Source organism: Rhinichthys klamathensis, unplaced genomic scaffold (genome assembly GCF_029890125.1).
Source record: "Rhinichthys klamathensis goyatoka isolate OS25496 unplaced genomic scaffold, OSU_Roscu_1.1 h1tg000120l_1, whole genome shotgun sequence".
Lineage (NCBI taxonomy): Eukaryota > Metazoa > Chordata > Actinopteri > Cypriniformes > Leuciscidae > Rhinichthys > Rhinichthys klamathensis.
In genome coordinates this window covers 481,467-508,025 of record NW_026606657.1, presented here as the reverse complement: position 1 = coordinate 508,025, position 26,559 = coordinate 481,467, and the positions used below count along the sequence as shown (strand labels likewise).

The following is a 26,559-nucleotide window of genomic DNA, read 5'->3' as shown; positions in this document are numbered from 1 at the left end:
TAAATTACATTTTAAAATATATTCAAATAGAAAACAGTTATTTGAAATCATAATAATATTTATTGTTTTTACGGATCACATAAATGCATTTTTGGTGAGCATAAGAGACTTCTTTCAAAAACACCCAAACTTTTGAACGGTAGTGTACTTGGTCTAAAAACCACTTGTGCATTTTAAGCATTAGTTAATAAAAAGTTTGCATTGCTTAACTCAAAATCATAATATGCATGTTTGAAACAGAATCTCTTGACTTGATTTTTTTGTCTTCTATAGTTCGAGGACAACGTGTTGCTTCTCTCTAGAAAATTCAAGAATAAAATTCACAATTGTTTTCTTAAGCAATGCTGTTTTCTCCCCCTCCCCCCTCATAGATGATCACTATGGACAAAACGGGCATTTGAGCGAGAGAAAAACGCCTGGTCCTCTAAAAGCACTGCTGATTCCCGGGGAGAATGCCTAAAGCCAGGCTTCCCACAGAGTGGCCAGGTTTGCATGGAATGTCAAGTGAAAAATGAAGCCGGAGAAGGTCAAACCGCTCGGCTCTCGGGGTGAGGGAACCTGGAAAGCGGAAAACCAGCAGTCACACTTCCAACACACACACTAGCCCACTGCTAGCATTTCACGTAAAAAAAAACGTTGTGTTCAAATGAATAAAAAATGCTACGTGTGGATCTTGAAACAACGAAACGAAAACAATAGCTACGATAATCATAATTACAGCAACTGTAAGGGCAATCGTAATAACAATACCGATAGAAAACAAGCGAGATTATCCGTTGTAATGACACTGATTCATACACAACTATGCACAGCGAGGTGAAAGTACGTTTTGGAAAATGGCTGGGAATGCGTTCTTGCTGTCCGTCGAGCTGGTCCTCTTGTCCGAGTTAGAGGTCCGTGACAAGCCCAGAATCACGAGAAGGTCACGTCAAAAGGAATGGCAAGAGTCTTGTCTTGGGAATCGGAGAAAAACCCCTCGCACGCTTGTGCCGGCTGACGCGGTAAAGAGCTCCAGCTGGGGGAGCTCAGGAGGTGTGTGAAGGTGTGTTTGACTCAGTAAGCCTGTCCTGTCTCCACCTGGAGGAGTCCCAGCACTGCCGAATGATCGCCCAGCTTCATCCTTCTCTGAGTCGACAGACTCACATTCTTGGCCAGGTAGTCCACAGCGGCTGTGGGAAACACACAGACACACTGGCATGAGCAGCAAGTTCCACATAAAAGCAATCTCACAGCAATCTATGCATTAATGAAACACCACTAGCATTCGGAAGGTCTTCATTCTGCTTCGTTCAAATGGTTTGTTTCAACGAACGGTTCAAAAACTGTCCAAATGTCCATTGTTAAAAACATGCACTGTTGTTTTATGAAATGGACAGATGCAAAATCACACAAACACATGCAAAATCACAATGCTTTTCATTTTTCGTTATATATTGGTTGTTTTTACCGTAAACGACCTATTTATGCTCACAAAATGAAAAACAAGTGCCAAATGATGTTATTTAACATCTCCGTATTGTGAATCCAGTGTTTTAATAGTTAAAATTTTAGTAATTTTGTTGCACCTTAGTTTTTTAGATTCATATTTAGGTTTATTTTTATTTGATTTGTTTTAGTAATTTTATTACTTCAACTTATTTCAGTTGATGAGTACAAGTCCTCAAGTTTTTTAAGTTTTTCAATTAACATTTTTATTTTGTTTCAGCTTTATTTCTATTATTGAAAGCCATTTTTAATAGTTTTAGTTTTAGTTAATAACAACACTGGTCCAACCGAATCATTCAAATAGAACCGACTCATCGAATCACTCATTTGTGATTCAAACCTCATATCACTCTCACAATCCACATTTATAGTGTAGGACAACATTACACGTTTAATACCGTCATCGGTCACTTTTTTAAACCTCTGACCAGAGTGTTTACTCAAATAAAGAGTAATGAAAGATAACGCACACACTAAATTGAGCATTTAGCCATTCAAGGGCCAAAGAGACAGAGAAGGCCTGGTGTCATTCATTCAGCTCAGTGTGTGTGTGTGTGTGAGTGTGTCAGTCTTTATTACACTAAGCGTTTGAGATTTCATGCTTCATACTCGCCTCATTTCCAGCAGCTCTCTCATCTGACTCATTAAACAGATCAGTCCTCTCAATCTCACTCATAATTAACCTGACACTCGCTCGTCAGATCTCTTCAATCAAGCCTTCTGCACCTTCTGATGGACCTGACACTACTTCACACACCCACACATTTATCTAGTTATCTAACTGAAGACAACCCATAGACCTCTGTTGTTCCTACCTCATTATAATGACTACAGACAGACTAACCCAAACTAGCAACCTACACCTTAACAGAAAACTTTATGCAGTTTTAACCATTTTTACCTTTGAAGACACCCTTAAAGAGAGTTTTAGATAACCTCAACACTACCATTCAAAAGCTTGTTGGACATATACGTAACAAAACACACATCTAATGGCAGGAGAGAGAAGCCACTGACTTCTGTGGCAACATCAGCCTCTGATTATGTTAATTTAATCAATCAATTCTTTCCTGTCCTGAAGCTTGTGTGTGTGTGTGTGTGTGTGTGTGTGTGTGTGTGTGTGTGTGTGTGTGTGTGTGTGTGTGTGTGTGTGTGTGTGTGTGTGTGTGTGTGTGTGTGTGTGTGTGTGTGTGTGTGTGTGTGTGTGTGTGTGTGTGTGTGTGTGTGTGTGTGCGTGTGCGCGTGTGTGTGAGAGAGGTGAATAAAAGGACATTAGGACCCTAGGGGTGTAAAGTGGGCTTTGAAGTGCCCGTGTCCCAGTCAAGGGAAGAGTGCTGTGACTAACAGAGGAGCCCGGGGCCGATGCCGGGGTCTTTATCAGGAGCATGTGTCTGATGGGCAGAGGGGTCAGAGTGTCCTGAGATGGTCAGTGTCGGGCACTGCTCACCCTCAGCGGCCGAGAGGAAATAAACTATAACTCGGATGTGATAAAACAATAATGGCTTCCCTACTGAAAAGATACAGCTCCAAAATACAGTAAAAACAGCAATATTGTGAAATATTACAATTACAAATAACTTATTTGAACTCTATTTGAATATATTGTAAACTGTAATATATTCCTGTGATCAAAGCTGAATTTTCAGCATCATTACTCCAGTCTTCAGTGTCACATGATCCTTCAGAAATCACTCTAATATGATGATCTGATGCTTAACATTATAAATGGCTTAATGGCCAATTGAATGATTCCGTGTGGGATAAAAGTTTAAATTTCTCTCAAAAATAAAGAATAAATACAGAGGCAGTTTACGGAAAAACAAGTAGCTTGACTTTATTAAGCTGATTTTCAAATGGGCTACATGGCTTTTGCACCAAACACAAGCTATAGACCAAACTATAAAGTAGACGATGAACGGTTTTCATTACTTTATTGCCACAGTCTAAAAAAAAAAAGCCTTAACATTTAATTGTCTTAACAGAGATATATTACTATTGTTTAAAAGTTGGGGGTCAGTAAGATATTTTTTACAGAATTTAAAACATTTATTCATTAAGGTGACAGTAAACACAATTACAATGTTACAAAATATTCCTATTTTAAATATTTGTATATGCTGTTCTTTTGAACTTTCTATTCATCCAAGAATCCTGAAAAACAAATGAATCATGACAAAAATAAAAAAATAAAAAATTAAGCAGCACAACTGATTTCAACATTGATAATAATCAGAAATGTTTCTTGAGAAGAAAATCATCATATTAGAGTGATTTCTGAAGGATCATGTGACACTGAAGACTGGAGTAATGATGCTGAAAATTCAGATTTGATCACAGGAATAAAATACATTTTACATTCAGAATAAAAAAATGTAATTGCAACTTTTTATCTCACTTGCAATTTCGAGAATTGCGAGATAAAAAGTCACTTTTTCATTTTTTTGAGTGGCGGAAACACATAAAAGACGGTTATTTTAAATTGTCATAATATTTCACTGTATATTATGAAATATATTGACCTATATTTTACTGTATTTTTGATCAAATAAACCCAGGCTTTGTGAGCAGACGAGACTTTCAAAAACATTTTAAAAATTTACCGGCATTTACAACATTAGACATTTAGTCATATATACAGAGTGTTTGATGGCGGGAAGGTATACGTACTCTGGCCGTACTGGCTGTACTGGTATCCAGCAGTGACGGGGTCCACGCTGTAGCTGGTGGCGCTGTATGTGGGGGGACAGTAGGACTGGGACGAGGCCAGACTGTCCTTGATGGTGTCTGAACGCTGGCTACAGCTCGCTGAGATCGAGTTAGATGCCTCCAGACCACCGTGGAGAGGAGAGATGGAGAAATCGTGCTGAGACTGGGACGGGACGGCACTGGGGTTACTCAAAATACTCATCACCTAGAGAGACACAGAGACAAAGGCGGGTGTTTAGAGACGGATCCGCTGGTTTGCATCTAATTCTGCCCAACATAAATATTTATGCATACACATTTCTATATAACAATAGGGTGCTTTATAGTGGGAAAAGGTTCCATAGATTATTCAAATTCTTCACACTAAGAAAAACTATATGTTGCCCTTAGGCAACAACATCAACATCTCCTTAGTGTAAAGGTGGAGAAGTGCCTGGACTTCAAGTCAAGTCAAGCTTTACAGAGATGACAGGAAAATAATGCAACAAAGTTTTTTTCCAGCAGAAAAAAGCATCACAGTCCAGCTTAAGTAAGTTCAGTGATGTTTCATTTTTGTTGTAAAAAAGTTATTAATTTAGTTAATTTATAAACTGTATATAGCCGCTCTGGAGAAAACAGTGATGTCATCGTCCAGCTCAGATTAGTTCTCATATAATGGCATCAATGCAGGCAGATCAATATTATTGTTGAATATTAAATTAAATGCGTCGAGGCATCTTTTGCTGTTTTCCATGTTCAGGGATTTAGTTTGTGGAGTAAGTAAACTGTGTGTTTACATGGCTTCTCTGGTGCTCTTCGCGTAACGGTAAAAAATGACAGATTTTTTTTTATTTCAATGAAATGAATGTACTATATTTTAGTTTGATAATGTTTTTTATTTTGTATTTTTATGGGATTTTATGGTACTAAATTATATTTAATCTATATTTATAATCCATTTATTCACTTAGACGTGAAAATTAAATTTCCAACTTAAACTGTCGTTATTTTTGAATGCTTTAGAGCACAAACTTAAGTCTCTTTTCAAAGAAGACCCTTGGCAGATTATTATTGAAGGGAAAAAAGTAATAATAATAAAAAAAGTGAATTTAAAAAAAGTTAAAGAATTTTAAGCTTATTGTTATGAAAAATGCACAAAAATACTATGTTAAATTTTTATATGAAATATATATTTTCAAAAACACGTTTTACTCGAAAACTGTAAACCTAAACAAGTTGTGTTCCAAATTTGAGGTTGATATCTCAAAAAAGAGCTTTCAGTAAGATTTTGTTTGGCCGCAGTACCAAAAGTTGTCACTAGATGAAATTCGTCTCCCATTCATTTCCAATGCGCTAATTTTTGACAGCGAGGAGCACAAGTGTGACTATTTTTTTCAGGATCATTTTACCTTTTAGAATCATGTCCAATATTTTTTTGTGTGTGTGTTCACATAGCAAGTGCCAAAACCTTTACCAAGTTTCGTACCATTTCGATGAAGTAAAAAAGTAAAACAAAAACCACATTTTTGACCGAAGAGCACCAGAGGGTTAAAAATGGCAGGTGCCGGTGTTTCAGCCAATCAACGTACACTCACATCACTGGTAGTTCCTGTTGTGCTGGGTTAGACCCTATACGAGCTAATTGAGTCCCCTCAAAAGGCATCAAAGACTGGGTACCTCTGCCAGTGGTTTAGGAACTATGGAAACCACTCGTGTAAAATGACCAATAAACCACAGTTGGCTTTTCTGCAACCATTAGACAGCAGAATATATAGTTGTGCTCAAGAATATGAGGTCATTCTCTGAGTGCAAACGGAGGGAAGGGACGGAGAATGAAGCACAGCCAGCGTCCCAGAGTGATTCGAAGCGGCCAGAGAGAGTGATAGAGCAAAAGAAAGAGACGGGGAGCGAGGCCAGACCCATCAGACCCCTGCACCGAGGCCTCCAGCACAACAAGCACTGAGGGAGAAGATAATCCCGCCCCCAGGCTCCAGAAACACCCCCACGCTCATGAATAATAATGAGCAGCGGTCTGAACAGAAGTGCATGATCTCCCATCCCGAACACACAGGCCCGGCTCTTCAACTAACACTGATGTGAGCTCAAGATGCTTGTTTGTGAATTGAGAAACGTCTCGGTTACGGATGTAACCCTCGTTCCCTGAGTAGAAAAATGCATGGGACGACGAATTGGAAACCCATGGGACGCATGGGACGACGAATGGGAAACCCCATTCGTCGTCATCCGACGGAACTCGGAGTGACAACGAAAGGGAACAATACTTTCACAGTTATTACAAATGCTGGGTTGTTTCAACCCATGTTTGGGTCAAATATATACAAACCCAACAGTTGGTTTACATTTTGTTATTCAATTTTAAACCCAACGGTTATATTTGACCCAAACATGTGTATTATTCATTGGCAAACTCAATCAATGACTAAGTTTGACCTATTTTGACCTTCTAAATTCATCAAAATGTGTATACCATCAGAATATACTGTACATATTGTATTCCACAATGCAATGCACCTGACTTGACATTCCTAGTGTCCGGGAATGAACCGGAATCGATAACAACCATGATTTACACATGTTTAATAATTTCTACGATCATTATTACACTTCCAAACGGCATACTAAACGTTAGTAAGATCAAGTGACAACGACTACTATTATTAAGTATACAATTTCACACAATGGACGGCATGCATGAAACACAAACCACATTTTGTGTCAATCGTCTATAAAGCCATTGGTACATAAATGTCTGCATTAAATTGTGATTTTATGAGCAATTATCACATAATAAATAAATAAATGTTTTTATTCTAGGTTTTTAATCAAATAATTCACCTTTAATAGGCCCAAAATAAAAAATGTAAATGTAAAAATAGCAAAATATTTTACAAATATTATGATGCATCAGTGATGGGAATAACTAACGGCATTACTTTTTCCAGTAACGAGTAATCTAATTGATTACTCTTCTCATCTTAATAACGCCGTTCCCGTTACTGCCAAAAAACGCTGCGCGTTATTATAACTGATGAAGCTGGGTTTTTTTTTCATCAGACCAACTAGATCTCTGAGCGAGAGGCAAATACTTTTTTTACTGTTCTTCCTTGGTTAGTGGGCAGAGCACGAGACAAGCGCATGCTGACGACTGAGGTAGAGTAAAATGTCATTGTAAGCCAATCAGAGGTAGAGTTGGGCGGGTGTTCGAAAGCACGCATAGTAGTAGGCATTCGGCACTTTTGACTCAGCTCACTGAAAAGAGCCGGCTCTTTTGGCTCACAAACGGCTCTTTAAATGACTTTGACTATAATATATATATATATTTTTTACATAATTATTTAATTTCTATAGGCTAAATTTGTAAAAATAGAGTCGGCTCTTCAGATATGCGAGCCAGCTCCCGACGTTCACCTAAAAGAGCCGGCTCTTAGAGTCGCCTCATTCGCGAATCGCGAACGACCCATCAAAAGCTCATTCGCGAACGAGTCGATCCATCATCACGAACGACCCATCATAACGCATAGTCGGACAGGACAGGACACACAATGAACAACACAAGCAAGCCAGTAGCCAGTCAGTCAACGAGAGACAGGTATGGCGACGAGCTTAACAAGCTTAATTTAATTTTGCCCAGTTGTGGCCTCTTGAGGTAGCCTGGCATGCCAGACCTACATCAAGATGTTAGGTCTGGGAACTCTCCATTGACATGCCTCAATCCGAGGGGCGGGATAAACGGTTACCTTTCAAAATCCCTCTGCACACGCAATAGGATAACGCTACAACCAACCAGAGCAACGAACGGTTGTGGATGAGTGAGTCCCATGCATTTTTCCACCAGCGGAGCTAATGATATATTAAACTTTTGCCGTATCAGGTCGGCAAAACTCCGAACACATCTTCCTTTTTTAAGAATGACTTAAAGTGACGTTCTCTTAACTCCAAGTCCTCCAGAGTCGCGGCCAAAGCCGATTCGAAAGACCGCTGCATCTTGTTTTCAAGTAGCAGGAAAATCACCTATGGAAATCACGCGGAACGTCATGAACTGTGCCGTCATTGTGTTAAGCCCGCCCGCCGACTCTATACACGATGTGATTGGCCTGACCAGTTTTTGTTTTTTCCAGCTCAAAAGCCTATGGAGAGTTGCTAGACCACATTTCGCTGCCGCTAGGATGCGTCTAGATTTCTAGGCTACTCTTGAGGGGCAATACATATCAAAAGTTCCAAAACATCTATTGTGTTATTTGCATTGATCCACTATATAAACATAATATCTACATGGCATTTGATTGGAGGCTAGTCTCACTTTGTCCCACAGCAACATTTTTTTTTTTTAGATGTGTGTACAATGTTTCATGTTTCTGTTAATAATGTATTGTACTAAGTGTCCATTTCATTATAATATTCAGATTTATCATAAATAATTGAACATGCACATGTATTGTAAGTTCCGTTAAAGAGGGGTAGAGGTGGGGTCACATTTGAGCATTTAAAATTTAATTGTACTTGAAAGTAACGCAATAGTTACTTTCTTAAGTAACTAGTTACTTTTAAAATTTGTAACTGAGTAACTAATTTAGTTACTTTTTGGAAGTAGTAACTAGTAACTGTAACTAATTACTTTTTAAAAGTAACATGCCCAACACTGTGATGCATACAGTATGCAGGAAACTAGTATTTCATTGCAAAGCGGTCAATTTAGTCAACTATATTCTAGCTATGTTGCTCTACAACATAGAAAAGAAGGGGTCTGGTCAACAAGAAAACGTATCATGTAAAAAAAAAAACGCATAAGAGAGAAAGATGAAATCGTGTTTGGGGCTGGAGAAGTGTTTTCCAGGAAGCCTCACACATGGTCTTCCCTCTCAGGCGACAGAAAGCATCCTTCCCAGCATCAGGTTCACGTTGCGTCTCGATACGCTACGCTGCCCTTTGACTCCCTTTGGCTGCTAAACCAATTAGACCATCGCGGAGCTGGTTAAACACACACAGACGTGACACACACAAACCCATACATGTGTGAGTTTAAACGCAGTTCACATGGCGACATCGGCTAACCAAAAAAAAATCAACCGCTTGTGCTCGGTGACGACGCGGCACACGCGAGCGGACGGGGGAAATGAGTCACATTATGATAAATATTCCCAAAATGTCTTGCAGGAAATATGGAAGACTTGAGGCACATCGGACGCATAACTCTGGTTAGTGGTTTCCTTAAGCTAATTCTATCAGTATGGAAGCCCCTTCCACGCACATGTGACATGCATCCACATAAGTGGGAGATTCATTGCCGTGTCTTTATAAGAGACACATGAGATGTGGCCATATGGCTGGAAGATTCATACGTTTCCTGATTATAGCAGATTAGTGAATGGAAAGCACAAGTAGCCCTTGTTGGTGGCCACACGAGGGGGCCGTGACGGCAGCTGCAGGGGTGGGACAGATTTAGTCAACGGTTAATTGAAGCTTGATTACACTGCTTCCTTCTTTATATGCACATTAAATTAAAGCGGCAGACAATCAGGACTGACTCCTCTATCAGCGCTTCTAATTATAAAGCACCAAATTCCAGCAGCGCTTCCTCGACAGAGCCGCATTGACCTCCTTTAGAGAGCGAATGAAGGGACATCTCTGGACTTTTGCTGGAAAGATAGAGCTGTTATCACATTTTGTAATGTTACACTTAACAGATAAAATACTTCACACCACATTGTAGAAAGCATCCTAAACGGCTAATTGGGGGTACATTTCACATCAACAGAAAAGTATGCTTTCTCAATAAAGTTACTGTTGGTTTCAGTTTATATATTTAATCTGTTTTCCCTGGTGAATATGTTATGGAGCAAACTGTTTGCCACCACAGACTCTGATTTTGCTATGGATCAGTCCTCAATTTCACAATTTTGATGATTTCAAATGCTACGCAGAAACATTGTGCAACAGGCATGCTACACAAAATAATACTAGAAAAAATGGCTTACTATTTGATTCCCAAGGAGAATCCTAACATTAGCATAATGCTAAGCTAATAGCAATACTTTGAACTGATCAAAATCTTAGAAAGCTGCACAAAGTAAACTTTTGGACTAGTCTTCTCAACTATAAGGACATAAAATGCTGACAGCTCAGTAGGATTTGGAACAAGGCTAATTATTCAGTCATCCTTTTTTTGTGTGCGATATGTGTGAATGTTTATGATGTGATACAGTAAAAACTGCAAAAAGTTATATTTTTGGCATTTTCTTTTGTTTATTGCATTAAGAGCTCCCCAAAAAGGTCTCTGGCAAAACATCTACAACATACTGAAATATTTATCAGTTTATAGGTCGTATTAAGTGAATTTTGAATGGACATCATTGAGGAAAGGTCTAGTTATGGCATATACCAACGCCGGGACGCTATGCTAACGCTATGCTAACCAGGCTAACCAGGCAAACCTTGACCTCTATAGGATTCATACAAGGCACAAGGGCCAATTAAGAGACATTGGATCCTTAATTAAACTGACCAAAAACATTTCCTTTGTGTTGTTCTGTGTTCAACAGCTTTTTAAACTGTTATAGTTACACATTGGGAAACTGTGACCTTGACGCACCTTGACCAGAAGAGGCGTAACCGCTGAACTTCGCTGCAGGGGAAAGATTAAGCTCAGCTGAGATTGTATTACAAATCTACCCAACCCAGAACATTAACGCAGCTAAATAAACAAAAATCAATATCATTCAGACTATTAATCTGATATGGGAGTGTGTGACATATCAGACTCCATGGCAAAACAAGCACCTCCGGCAAACGCAGCCTGTAGTTCACCAACTAAATAAACCCTCATTTCACATACTTGAATCCCCCCTCCCAAGAAGACTATACATTTCTTTCCTTTGTTTCTCTATTGGACTATATCTTCCGCAGCTCTTTTCTGGTTTGTTGTGCGTCGTGTGCGCGGCAGATAATGGAAGTCAGGGCTCCAGTGTTTAAAGGACACAGCCCACAAGCAATGCCTTCCTCTCTCCAAATAGATTACTCCATAAATAATAATAAAAAAACTAATTAATTCTCCAACTTCTGAGACCCTCCAGCCTGAGGCGGCGCAAACCCAGAATTGTAAATTGATACAATGTGCATCCTTTCAGATAAACAAATAGTGCATGTGCAACACACTAAAAGGGATTCTTTCATACCACTCTAATTTCCTTAACAGTCAAATTATACTTTTTTTTTGTCTGCTTAAATGTACGACGAGTCCTTTCGTGTTTAGTCAAGCTCTGGAGAAACAGCTCGACAACTGCGGAGCTAAAAGGAATCTGTCTGGTGCAGATGACAATGTTTCAAGAGGCAATTTTCCCAAAAGCCAAACATTAAGCTGGCGCTACAACTGCACATGCACTCAATTTTACATGTTCACCAGAAGAAACAAATTTGTATTGGAAAATGGGACTATTACTTCCTCTATATTAAGTATTAAAAATAACGTTATAGCTATTAATTTGTCCTTACTAGAACCTTTCTGGCATGAAGTGTTCTTTAAAACTGAGTCAAGAACCCTAAAGTTCTATATAGAACCCTAGACACATTTGCACTTCCGCAACATCCAACAATAATTAAAAAAATATAACAAATATCTTTTAGTGTCTCTTTCTGACCTCTGTTGTGTTATTACAAATATGCCTTATGCTCTTTCAAGAGCTTGTTGTACATGTCAAATTAAATATGGCATCTAAATCTGATCACCGAGCTATAAAACAGACATACAACATTTCAAAATTAAACATACTAAATATACTAAAGATAAATGAAGCAGCAGATCCAAAGAGAGAAACGCAGGGATGGCAGACAGATAGAGGGATTTGAGGAGGGGGTTTGGAGAGACAGGGTTTTTTTTTAAGAGTACAAAGACGCCAGTAGGACTGAGTTTGCCTTAGGGCCAGCCTGCCAACAGAGCAGATAGCACAGGCCTCTGCACCCTCGCCAGGCTCTCGGCCAACACACACACACATGCACACTACTCTTAATCTAGCCCAGAGTGGATTAGAGAGTTCCTCTCACCACTAACTTCCCCCAACCCCAATGCCCTCCAGTGGTACCTTCAAGTTTAGTACAGGTCAGGAGGGCAGACGGAGGGGAATAAGCCCACTCAGTGTGTGTAAGTTATCTGAGACTGACAGAATATCATCTCTTCCCTTCACAGATCTGTGCGACTGATAGTCGCCTGCACTGGAAATTGTGAGCGGTTTTTCACACTCCTGCTGTCGATTGTTAGTGTGTGTTTCAAAAGGACAGTCCTGGGGCCAAGATTATGGCAAATAACGCTTTCTGCAATTTATCAACCCCTTCGACTGACACCCATTCAGGATTACTGCAGAGTAATGTAAAATAGAGAATCTTGGGGAATAATTCAGCAATCAATTTAGTGAAATTATGAAAAATGTTTCAGGCACACCAATGTCAATATTTAGTTTAATACTGCAATTGATTTAGACCAACATATTGGTCAGTTAGACCAATTCATTGTCCAATATTTTGCAATTTTTTATATTTTCGTCACTCGCGACTTGGTCATTTAACAGAAATGTTCATTCTTACTCGTGTCTGTTACGAAATTAACCAAGAGCCGTATCAAATGACATCTAAAAAAATAATATTTAAAAACAAAATTTGTATTAAGTTTAAATAGGCTAAGTACTGAGTAATATTTATTTGTAATAAGTATAATTTTAAAAAAAGACAAATATTTTAATTTTAAAATATTTTTTAATATTTAATACTTTATTGTTGTAATTTTTTATACTTTATTATTGTAAATAGATATTGAGTAACATAAATAATAAATACAACTTTTATTGAGTTAAAAGACATTAACATTGTTTAAAAAACAAATGCTAAACATTGTAAAAAAAACATTTGTTTATATGTAATATTAAAATGCTTTTTAATATAAAATATTTTTATTGGACCACCCTGCTTTTATAGATATTTAAAAACACATTCCAGGTTGACCATTAATCATGGCCAATTAAAGTAATATAAATTATTTGGGGGGACATTTAAAAAAAAAAAAAAAAACATATATATAAAAAACCAATATATATATATATATATATATATTGTTTTTTAATCTCTCTATATAATCCACACGGATTGTCTTTTTAACAAGACTATGGCTTAACCGCTCTACACTTGCCATAGTGGTGCTCATCTGAGACAAAATGACTATTTAAAAATAACAGTGGTTGCATAAATTCAATTAGAGGCTTTTGGTCACGGTGGAAGGGGAGCGAGGGCCAATTAAGCAGCCTGGGAGCCCTGAGCCAGCCTGACTGCTGACACAGAACAGATGACGGGGCCGCTCGCTGTTCACAGCCGTAATTGGCCAAAGCACATTAATCAAAACTGAAAAGAGGCTTCTGAATAGAGAAGGGAAGGAGAGAGATACGAGGAAGAGAAAGAGGGGACAGAAATTGGGTGAAAGTGAAATGAGAAAGATGGACAGAGAGAGGTGAGAAAATGAAGGAGTAGAATACAGACATGCACTATGACACAACTAGAACGTTCCTGTCACAATAAACTAAGCCATCTATAGCTTTCACATTGCAGAAACAGTAGCTCTGTTCCTAAAGAGTCAGTAGCCTTCTAACACAGCACAACCAAAATGGAACATAATAAGTGACTGATTTGGAACACTCTACAATTGACTTTCAATAGAGTTTAGCATTAGCATTTTTCTAAGGTTCAGTGTGGCACTTTCTTCTCACAGCAAGGTGTTTGGTTCGAGTCCCGGCTGAGTCTTCTGTGTGGAGTTTGCATGTTCTCCCTGTGTCTGCATGGGTTTTCTCCCGGTGCTCCGGTTTCCCACACAAAAAAAAACAAAAAAACATGCACTATAGGGGAATTGGAGATGCTAAATTATCCATAGGTGTGAATGCGTGAGTGTGAGTCCCAAGCCATGTAATGGGGAGTGTTGGGGGGAGACCTGGCGACCTACGCCTGAAAAAACATCGCCAAGAAATTCATGGATGGCCCAACGCTATCTCACAGTGATTAAAAGGTGGCTAATTCGTATAAGATTTCGTACGATCTCACTCGTACGATTTGTCTAACGTGATGGGTAGGTTTAGGGGCGGGGTCAGGGATAGGTTATTTGAACGAATTCATACGAATCTGGCAACTCGTAAAATATGTTCGATTTAGCAAAAATCTTACGAATTGGTACGAGCGAATTAGCCACCTCGTAAAATTCGTACAAATTGCCGTGAGATCGGGTTGGATGGCCCAGAGAATCACCAAGAGTCGGATCGTATGCGACTGAAAGGGTTAATGAATGATGATGATTTTACAGATTCCCCCTTGGATGACTGTTTCCACTGTGCATTCTGGGATTGCTGCCTTTGAATCTTTTGGAAGTCTTTATACTCATGATTCCTTCAAATGCTGTCTCTAGGAGCTAGTTTGAAGCAGGGCGGCAGGTCCTCTGGAGGAGAAGGGAGTGTGTGATAATCCTGCTCCATTACACTCTGATTGACACTGACAGAATCTGGGCGCTGACATACAGGACACAGATGAAAGCCATTATCGGCTGCTGAAACAAGCTGTCAGTCCTCAGAGGATGTTTACTGTACTAAATAGTGTGCATATGCTCTCTACCTCTCTCCTCGGGTCAGTCACACCTCACGTCAGCAAACACACTGACAGCCGCAGACAAACACTGCTCGAAAAGGCATCTAATGCAGGCATGCATGATATACTGGCGATCACATCATATCGGCCAGGATTAGTGTTTTAAAATGATCACTTGATTAGGCCGACGTTGGAAGCACAAAAACAGACTTATTACAATTCAGTCAGCACACTATTCTTTTATATAAACATAAGCATGATTTTTTTTTTTTTACTGTACATTATAATATTTTGATACTTAGTGTGTAGCAGTACAATTCTAGATTGGATCCTTAAATTTTTTTTACATCACTATTGATTATCATAATCTGTTATCAATATTGCACTACATTTCTATATTTCTACATGGGTGCATCTATCTCTGGTCAGATCAATTCAAAAACTGATCAATAACTAATAAAATAATTTTTTTTTACATATTGTATTGCCCAATATTTAAATACAATGGCGCATCTATAATCTGTCGCTGTACATATAAATAAAAATAAATAAAAACTGACCAATAACTAGTTCAGTAACTGAAAATATAAACTTGCATAATATTGGCCAAAAAAAAAATAAAAATAATTCAGCACATTGTATAGCCCAGAATTTCTATATTTCTACATCTCTGTTCTATTTCTAAGCATGTTTAGCAAGATAAGCAGATAAATTCAATAACTGATAGATTGTCAGAATAAGAAGCTTTTATATTTATAATATAAAAAAATATTTAATCGGCAATAATAATAGTTATTATTATTTTTGCACATTATCACCCAAAAGTCCTATTTGAGTGCATCTATAATTTAAAAAAGCATAAAGTCGGTGTTTTTTCATATGACCTTATACCTTTTTATACTGACCTTATACCCTATTTTAAATATCCCCACAGATCATGGCCGCAGTCTATCAGCCAACTGAAGGTTAATATGCCAACGTGTGGAGTCACAACAGTCTATTCTTCTCCACTGATATGCTTGAGTGAGTATGGGATGGATTCAGCCACCAGGAACAAGCCAAACCACACACACACGCACGCATGCACACACACACACACACACACACACACACACACACACACACACACACACACACACACACACACACACACACACACACGCACACACACAGAAACGCACACCAAAGCTCTCTCAGAGAGAAAGAGAGAGAGAGAGAGAGAGAGAGAGAGAGAGGCAGGAGGTTTGTTTGCTAAAATCAGCAGGGGATCAGCACAGTGAAAAATGTCAGGTCAAATTGTTCTTGACAGTGTTAATATCTGCACCTCACAGCAATAATTACATGTAAATAAATAGCGAAATAGTGCTCAGCTGGAGTCTAAGAGGAAAGAACTGCTCGTGTGAGATAGCCAGCTGAGACAACCGCTTACAGGCTCATTTTACAGAAAGTGAGCCAACATGAGAGGAAAAATAGACTAACTCAACTGAACTTGGGGTTTGCTAAGACTAACATAACTTTTATTATTGCTTATACGTAGAGTTAGTGATCTGAACAAGCCCTAAATACTAAATATTAACCCTATACTGTATCATATGTGATATGTGAATTTCTAAGGCCTCTAATTTATCAACATGATCAAAACTTTGCTTTAAAACCTGTTGCACACAATCTACTACATGCCTTCTGTCCTCGGATTTATAGTTTATTCATTTTTAGCCAGTAAAAGGCGTTTTAGTGTAATTGTAAAGGAGCATTCCCTCCCCCTCCCTTCGACTTGTGGTTCTCGTGTCTTTTTGCTGATTTTGATCAAATGATCGAATAACTTGTATATTGTTAGTAATATTTCAAGATGAACACCTACTGGACTGAAGCAACTTAGGTTTACTTGAATATCAATACATAAAAATAAAAAATAATAATATACTGTATATATATATATATATATATATATATATATATCTTATGTTTTGCCACCCACAATAAAAACTAGAGTTTTGATCATAAAAATAATTATAACAAGACATATTATTGGGATATATAGAGTGACAACATATTTATATTAGGGCTGTCAAACGATTAATCGCGATTAATCGCATCCAAAATAAAAGTTTGTGTTTACATAATATATGTGTGTGTACTGTGTATAATTATTTTTAATACATAAATACCCACACATGCATGTGTATTTAAGAAATATTTGCATGTATATACTGTATATAGACTGAATGTAGCCTATATATAATGTATATTTTGTATAAACATTTTATATATAAATAACATATTTTTCTTAAATATATACATATATTGTATACGTGTGCATTTATATACAAAATAATTATACACCGTACACACACATATATTATGTAAACACATAAACTTTTATTTTGGATGCGATTAATTGTGATTAATCGTTTGACAGCCCTAATTTATATGCATTTTATGTAACTGTTATACTGTTATTAAGATCTCCCTGATTTACAAGCTATAGAAATTTCATCTTACTTTTTGACCATAACAATTTCAGTATCTGCATCAAAAAAATATTTTCTGTTTTCCTCCGCAAATGAGCTCAATATTCTCACTATATGAGTCATAAAAGCCTAATGCATCAAACATGATGCGCAACATAAAACACATGTGCAATGTTTTTTAATACTTTGTCTAATACTTCAATAAACTGTTCCATTAAAAACAAAAATCTTATTTCACTGTTATTTCACATGTCAGGTTTTACATGGTCAAACTTATGTGCGTAACTGTTCGTGCCTCATACATCATCACAGTTCAAATCATTTTCCCAAATCACTTTTTCACGATCACACGCACACCTTTCATCTGGCAGATGATAAAATGGGTGAAACACAACTTTCATTGAACGAGTGAGACCAGAGCATGGAGACCAAGACGACAGCTGTCCCATGAGGCTGCCAGTGTCCCGGCTCAGCCAGCGAGGGTCAGTCCGGAGGCGACCCGAGAGGCGGCCGGTGTTTGGGTGTAGATGTGTGTGGTTGGCATGGCGGGTTTGAGTTCGGTACACTGCTCATTGGAGTATTAATCACACCGGTGCACCTGTCAGAGTGGCATGTGGAACTAACACGACGCACATTTCACTAAGACGACATCCAAAAAGCCAAGGGATACCGAGGGAGGCTTATCTATGTCCGTTTAACCCCACGGTGACCCTGCAAAACCTCACCGGGCAAAGGTTGCCTGGCAAAAAACGGCTTCACCTGCTAATAGGTGTTAAAATCCACTTTTACAACAGTGACAATAAACTGTAGCGGCGGCAACCAAAAAGATACCGAACGTGCCTCTGAACTTGATACGCTTAAGCATCGTAAATAGTGTTTTACTAACACTTTTTGGACACTTGAGTCACCCTTAAAAATGTCTGAATCTCATTGCATTGAATATCAAGGATCATTTCTCTTCACTAACTTCATAATGTCTTTTAATCAGCTGGTGTTTTGGTGATTTGTAGTGGATGTATGAAGTCAGTTCTCCTCGAGTTCACACAGATGTAGTTCATCACATTAGCTATCAACATAATCCACAAACCACACAATACTGACTGTCTTTAAACACTACACCAGCTGTTTTAGCATTTCACATCTTTTTACCTAATGCAATGACATTCAGACATTGAAAGAGTGACTTTAGTGTTCAAAAACTTTGTTGGGTCACTATATAAAAAAAACTACAACTACACTCTGAAAAATGCCGGGTTGTTTCAACCCATGTTTGGGTCAAATGTGGACAAACCCAACCGTTGGGTTAAAAAAAATGTTTTAATTTAAACCAATGGGTTGGTTTGTCCATATTTGACCCAAACATGGGTTGAAACAACCCGGCATTTTTAGAGTGTAACAAATCTAAAAAACTTAAATTACACTATATGATATATAATAGATTTGGTCTCTGCTAAAACAATAAATAAGTCGTTCAGCATGTTGTGGTCTCTAAGTAATTGACATAGAAGATATGATCGGTATGTGTGTGTGTGTGTGTGTGTGTGTGTATATATGTGGCTATACGCTCTCCATATTATGGGCATTTCCAGTTGCGTGGGACACACGGCATATGAATTGGTCTCAGTCGTTCCCTCCTTTAAATCCCTATCTCCTAGGATTTGCTGAAATTTATATTGGCTGCCTCTGCAAGATAAATGTAAATCGCATTCCCTTATATTTGCTATTTATCAGGATGCGGCAGCTCACTTTCGGCAGGGGAAAATATCTCTCACCCGCATACAAACAGCCTTGCATTTAAATAGCATTTTTATTGTCCGCCGTAGCCTTTCATCTGAACGGCGGGAACAGCGTCTTCCTCTCCAGGGGAAGGAGAGGGAGGGAAAAAGAGAGACCAACACAGAGTTGTCTTGAGCAGCCTTGAAGGAAGCGGACGGGGAGGAAAAAGTGTTGTGAAATAAATAAATAAAGAGCAGAACTGTTTTTCTTTGAGATGAGAGAGTCAGTATTGGACTCAACGGGTGACTGCTGGGAAGCCAAAGATGGAGGTTAAAGAACACAGACAGGCGTGACCTGAACTCATGAGAATGGCCACCTCTGAAAACACCTGACAGTTCTATTCTTCTGAACTAGAATCTTCAATTAGACACCTACTCTTTTTTGCATTTTATAGTAAATGTGAGTGGTTTTGTCTAAACCCTCCGTCACGATGCGGCTCCAGTTTATAAGATGCTCTGAGTGGTTTCTTTCTGGTCCAACTCAAAAGTCAACCCTCAAGTCTCCATGACATTCAGCCTCCTTCAATGTAAATCTAATGGATTTATTTATTTATTTTTATCAACCACCAAACAAAAATAATCTTTTATATTCAAAAGCTCAGTAAGATTTTTTTTTTAAGATATCTCTTATGCCAACAAAACAAAAGCTGCATTTATTTGATCAAAAATACAATAAAAACAGTAACGATGTGAAACATTTTTACAATTTAAAAAAGCAGTTTTCTATATGAATATATTTTAAAATGTAATTTATTCCTGTGATCAAAGCTGAATTTTCAGCATCATTACTCCAGTCTTCAGTGTCACATGATCCTTCAGAAATCACTCTAATGATGATTTGCTGCTCAAGAAACATTTCTGATTATTATCAATGACGAAAAATGTTGTGCTGCTTAATATTTTTGTGGAAACTGTGATAGGCCTACCATGCTTTCAGGTTTCATTGACGAATAGAAAGTTCAAAAGAAAACATTTATTTAAACTTTTGTAACATTATAAATGTCTGTACTGTCACTTTTAATCAATTCAATGCATCCCTGCTGAATCAAAGTATTAATTTCTTTAAATAAATAAATAACCTGACCCCAAACTTTTGAATAGTAGCATATGTGCCAAAGTTTATTCCTTAAAATGTATGATCTGCAAAAATCAGTGCTAAGTTTGAGAAACAGAATAAGTGACCCGAACGCTTAAAGTTCCGTTTGGAACCTAAAAGAGTTTTACTGTAGAACACAAAGACCTTTCTAATGCACTGATGCTTTAAAGAACCCAGAAACCATCAGACCAACCTGAAGAACATTTACAGTATAAGGCCCTCAAACCAGTGTCCAAGAAAAGCTTTAGAAAAGATATTAGCCATCAATCAGGTATGGTTTGACATTGGCACAATCACTTTCCATTGTCATCAGGCCTAAGACTACACTTACACTTAATGTCTTCTTCAGAGCCGCCCGAACCCGGCCGTAAACCATACACCAAAACTATAATTTTAGTTTTTTTTAGCCTGTGGCGATGATTTTGGCTGTCTGATGTTCTTGGCAGCTGCCAAGCAGGTCTTGTTTTTTTTTTTTTTTGGAAAGCCTCTTATAGGTCTTTTCCATTACTGCCAAATATAAACAGTATCTGGCTTCTAATTATTAAGTATCAATTCCCCCTCTCGCAGCGAGCGCGCGCGGGGTGCGGATGAATGCCGCGCGCTCATCCGCTTTGATTCGTTCGTCGGGAGAGCGTGCCAGCTGACACGGTGCCCAGTCTAAGGCTTAATGCACAAGTTTTTAATAATGTGTGGGACTACATGCGTCTCCGCGGCTCATTGATATTCACGTGCCTAATGTCTTGTCAAAACTGCGAGGCGAGGGAGCCGGCAAGAGAAGCGAGCACTTTAAATTTCTGAGGTAGGTTTCTTTCCTTTTTAGTCAACGCCAGCACAGGGTTCTTAAACGTAATTCATCCCCTTTTTTCCAAGAAGGACTAATGGAAGAGGGAGAGGGTTGAAGCTTCTGCGCGCTTATCTCTGTCTGACAGTCGCGAGCAGCGGTTGGCGAGGGCTGGTGTTAGCGCGATGCTGTGCGGTGCGGTGCGGGCGAGCAGGCCCGGGGACAGGGATCAAAGAGAGGCTCGGGTGAGCGCAGTTTCTCTCTCTGATCCCTCCGGTGCCGAGACTCAACCCCGCTCGTGCGCTGCCGTACACACTCACACTCACTCACTCTCTAACTCACTCACTCACCCACCCCATCCGTACGTCCGTGAGCAGAACCTCATTCCACAGCACAAACAGCACACTCCCACGGCTCTCATTTACACACACACCTACCCCTAAACCTATCCATCACAGAAAACTTTCTGCATTTTAGATTTTCAAAAAAACTCATTCTGTTGGACTTATAAGTTGGTTTGGTTTCCTCATGGGGACCAAAACAATTTCCAGACAAGGACAAGGATTTTGTCCCCATAACATAGGGTACACACGAATCACACACACACACACACACACACACACACACACACACACACACACACACACACACACACACACACACACACACACACACACACACACACACACACACACACACACACACACACACACACACACACACTCGCACACACACACGCGCACACACACACACACACAGTTGTTTCAACCCATGTTTGGGTCAAATATGGACAAACCAACCCATTGGTTTAAACTAATAAATTGGTTTAATGAGAACATCACATAGTAGGTAATAATTTTTTTACTTTATATATTCTCTCCCCCTAAACTAACCCTATCCCTAAGCCATCACAGAAAACTTTTTGCATTTTTACATTTTCAAAACATTACATTTAGTATGATTTATAAGCAAAATTAACTGGAATCCTTGTGGGGACATTAGGTACACACACACTGGCACTTCTTCTTCCTACTGTTAATACACACACAAAAAGTATTACACAAAAAGTATTATTCTTACGATACGATCGTTGATATGATACTAAAAATTCTCTCTGCAACATCCTTTTCAATCTTTCAACACTATGTACTACTGATAAAAACTGTATTAAAAACTACTGATAAAAGTAATCCCATGTTTTTGGACTAGTATTATGATATTGCCATGGCATTTTTTATTGGATGCATACATGTACCTTTGTATGTGAATATGGTTATTCTGTAATTCTGGGTTAAATTAAGTCAAAGAAAGCTATTCATTTTTTTTTTTTTTTAAGCATCCCTCTTACCCCGAGTAAAATACATTTTGAAATTCAATGTAATTTTTATAGGGAAACAATGGCTTCCCAGCTGAGTCTACAGATGCTGTTTTCCTCTCTCTCCCAGCAGGTGTCCCTGTCAGGCAGAGCAGTGGAATCCACATCCAACGTCTCTGCCAAGGAACACATTTCCCAGTACCACTCTTAAAATCCCATTTAAAGAGGCATAATAGCCAGCATGAGCACCTGACATCCCGATGTTCAGCGTGGTCTCTCTGGCGCTACTGTTCTCTGTTTAGAAACAGGAAACTTCTGCCTTATTTTCTCTAGATCAATTAGAGATTTTCTGCTTGGTTACGGGACACTGAGGCATATTAGCCATATCAGTATGGATATTTGGAGGGTCATCGGGACAAAATATAAAATGTTTGTAAAATAAACACAGCTGGAGATTTTTTTTTTTTTTTTGTCTATTGGAAACTTGTTTTCCAGCATCTTCACATACTTTTCCATGTCTTCTACCCAAAGGAAAAGCGTGGTTTCCCTGACATCTCCCAGAGCACATGTCCTTATCCATCACCTGCTGTGCGACAAAATGAAATGGGGCGATATGGCTCACCTCAACCCAAAAGCAGACCTGTGGACCAGCCAACTAATGCCTAATAGACCCCATCTGACACTGCATCACTCCCAGAGCCTAAACTTCTAATCAAGGACTACGACAACAACAACCGCCGGTGGATGGCTTTTCTACTGGCCTGTAATGGGAAAATGTGCGCTGTCTGGATGGGTTACAACAAGACCTGTGCTGAGATCAGCAGGGGTCCATTACCGCCCGCCACTCGACCACCACAACCCATTTACAGCCAATCGCCACATTTTGTACCAGCAACCAGTAGCCCATCAAAAGCAGACGTTAGGAGAAATAGGTCTTCGGTCTGAGCACATGCGCCTATCTCCGCCAGACAGGTGTTGTCTGCAAACTTCCAATATCAGGGAGTTATCTTTCATCTAAAAAATAAACGCATTTTATTTAAAAAAAATACGCTTTTTTGACATTGTCACAGGAGGCAAGGTGACATCTGATGTTTTGGAAAGAGAAAAGGTTACCGGCAGTAACAGATCCACTTTCTTTTTATTGAACAAGCAGCTTTATTTTACTAAACAGCTACTGACACACGACCTCAAGTGCCATGCGTTAAAAACATGGTGGCAAGAGCATAAAAGACACCAATGTTCAATAAATTGTTAAATTAATTATTATTAATAATATTGAGAATAAACAATTCTTCCACCTATTAATTGAACTAACGGGATCATGAACTAATAATGAACAGTTGTATAAATGTTAAAGATTAATGAATACTGTAACAAATGTATTGCTTGCAGTAAAAAGTGATCAGTTGACTTAACTTAAAAAAGTGAGGAAACCCATTGCCTTAAAATTATTAATCAAATAATCTTCATGTAATTTAAAAAATTAAGTAATGTGAACTTAAATATTCAACATAACTTATTTTTTTTGCAATTAAGCATGAAGTTTATTTACTTAATAATTTTAAGGCAATGGGTTTCCTCACTTTTTTTAAGTTAAGTCAACTAATCACTTTTTACAGTGAATGCATTTCTAATGGGACCTTACAGTGTTACCTTATATTACACCATTATAACATATTAATCGAACGTGAACTGAGAATGAATGAAGGTTAGGGTCAGGTTAAGTGATGCCTGATTTGACCTCAGCAGATGCTCTTGCACCTTGTGAAACAGAGATGAGGATTTTCCATGTGAAAGCTATACGCTTGTGCAGACAGTTTGAGTTGTGCCTGAACTCTGTCTCTCCTGTCAGAAACTGCATTTATCTCCTCACAACGAGAGCTTGATGACTCTCCCATATGGACGAGAGAGAGAAAGAGGGGTCCCAGATCAGAAAAATTAGGAAATTTAAAGTGAATAATTAAATTAAAAATAATTAAAAAGCTATTTGTTTTGATAAGTATCTGGACCATTGACATGTACAAATGAGGGCATACTTAAAAATATTATAATATACACTACTATTCAAGCGCTTGAAGTTTGAACAACTCATTCTTAATTATTTTCCATTAAAATAATTAAAATTATATTAAAAACAACATTATTGCTTTTATTTTATTTTAAAACAATATATAATATATTATTATGATATAAAATAATAGTTATTAAAACTAAGAAAGCTAATTGGCGGTGTCCCCTTTACTATCTCCAGAAATTCATAATTTTTTTTAAATAAAACAAAAATTTATATATAGGTCCAATTTATATGAATCAATAAAACGATCAGTAACACTTTGCAATAAGGTCTAATTGGTTAACATTAATTAATGCATTAACTAATTAGCAATATATTTTTACAGCATTTATTAATTTTAGGTTATAAAAATGTTCTTGTTAGTTCGCAGTGCATTAACTATTGTAAACAGATGCCACTTTTGATCTGAAAAATGTATTAGTAAATGTTGAGATTAACATTAGCTAAGAAAAGTCAATTATGTAAAGTGTTGTTCCTTGTTAGTTCATGTTAACTACTAATGTTAACAATTGAAAACTTATTGTAAAGCATTACCAAACTATATCAAGCGATCAAAACAAGCATTCAAACTTTTCAAATATTAGTATACAGAAATATAGTGTTTAAAAATTCAAAACATGCGCCATATAGAAATCTCCTCCATTTAAATCCTGCAGACTTGATCCACATGCAGCATTAAGCAAGAAACATGTACTATTTAGTAAGAGAAAGTGTTTAAGAGCAGCTGAGAAGGAAGCGAGAGGCAAGCGTCTCCATCGCCTGTGTTAAATGCTCCCATTAATAGAAAAAAGACCTCCATGTCTGCTGGTATTTACGGAGGTTTGGAGCGAAGGCATTAGTGCTCAAAGCCCCTGTGCCACGATTAACAATCTCTCTCACTGTAAGACGCCCATGTTATCCTTCCGACGTTGTAGTTACGAGGGGAAAAGCTCTTTTTTGTCACCAAATCCTTAATTCTTTCTTCTCTGGAAAAAAGAGGGTAATACAGAGAATGTTTCTCAATCTGCTTTGAGAGAGCAGCGAAGAGAAAAGGAAACCCCCAATAAAACATGTGTGAACGAAAGGGTAATTGTGGACAAATGCAGCATTGAAATTCATTTTCAACTCTTTACACACCATTTCAATCTTATTTTATGCTTGTTAGCCACATCTTGTTGGTGAGGGTCGGCAAGACTGCCCAGTATTGATGGATAATTGTGTATAATTCACTCCTTCCATGCGATTTGCATCAATACACATTATTTTTTAATGCTGGGGTATTTAAGACAGAACCATTTCTGGAGAAAGTCAGCCTAAATACTCATTAATGGGGAGCAAAGAGGATAAGTGGGAAAATCTTGCAGAAACAGAAGCACAGCAACAACAATCCAGACATGACGCAACAAGAGATCCGCAAAACAAAGCATTCGTGTCAAAAACACATATTCTCCAATGCTTTAGAGGAATAATAACTGAGTGTGACATTAATGAATAAAGCAACATAGATTTCACCCAAACAACGTCTTTAGATTAAAATGTTTAAACAGTCGATTTCCTCTTAAAGTCAACATGGACGTGACCATTTACTTTCTTAATGTGACATAAGCCGCACAGGGATAAATGTTGTCCAATAGCGAAATTGCTATTTAGACATTGTTTTTTTAGCACACTTGATGTGCCATCTTCCTGTACTTCACATAACGAAAGTAAAATGAAAGCCATGCTGACTTTGAAGACGCTGCCCTGATATAAAAAATGGCAAAGATTTGGGAATGATTATAATAAAGTTTATGCATGACGCAGGTGCTCTCTATTTAAAAGCTGACTTTAAAGGGATACTCCACTTTTTTTGGAAATAGGCTCATTTTACAACTCCCCCAGAGTTAAACTGTTGAGTTTTACCGTTTTTGAATCCATTCAGCCGATCTCCGGTTCTGGCGGTACCACTTTTAGCATAGCTTAGCATACATCATTTAAGTGGACAAGACCATTAGCATTTCTCAAAAATAAATGACCAAAGAGTTTCGATATTTTTCCTATTTAAAACTTGACTCTTCTGTAGTTACATCGTGGACTAAGACCGACGGAAAATGTAAAGTTGCGATTTTCTAGGCTGATTTGGCTAGGAACTATACTCTCATTCCTGCGTAATAATCAAGAAACTTTACTGCCGTACCATGAGAGCAGCAGACGCAGGCACTTAATCCCGGTCACGTTGGAAGTTACTGAGCTGGGGACTATTTTCAGGCGCTGCGTCATATCATTACGCCTG

At 38.2% G+C, this 26,559-nt stretch overlaps 1 protein-coding gene across 2 annotated transcripts in view; it reads right to left on the bottom strand.

Annotated features, from left to right (window-relative positions):
* Positions 1–892: 892 nt before the first annotated feature.
* pax7a (paired box 7a) overlaps positions 893–26,559 on the bottom strand; it is a 64,509-nt gene continuing 38,842 nt past the window's right edge. Inside the window, exons 8-9 of one of the 2 annotated variants that reach the window (XM_056255325.1) lie at positions 4,153–4,396; positions 893–1,169 (exon numbers count right to left, since the gene is read on the bottom strand). In XM_056255325.1, coding sequence (XP_056111300.1) covers positions 1,054–1,169; positions 4,153–4,396 — 360 coding nt within the window. In that variant the 3' untranslated portion in view covers positions 893–1,053. The remainder of the gene's footprint in view (positions 1,170–4,152; positions 4,397–26,559) is intronic. The other variant, XM_056255324.1, reaches the window with a different exon arrangement.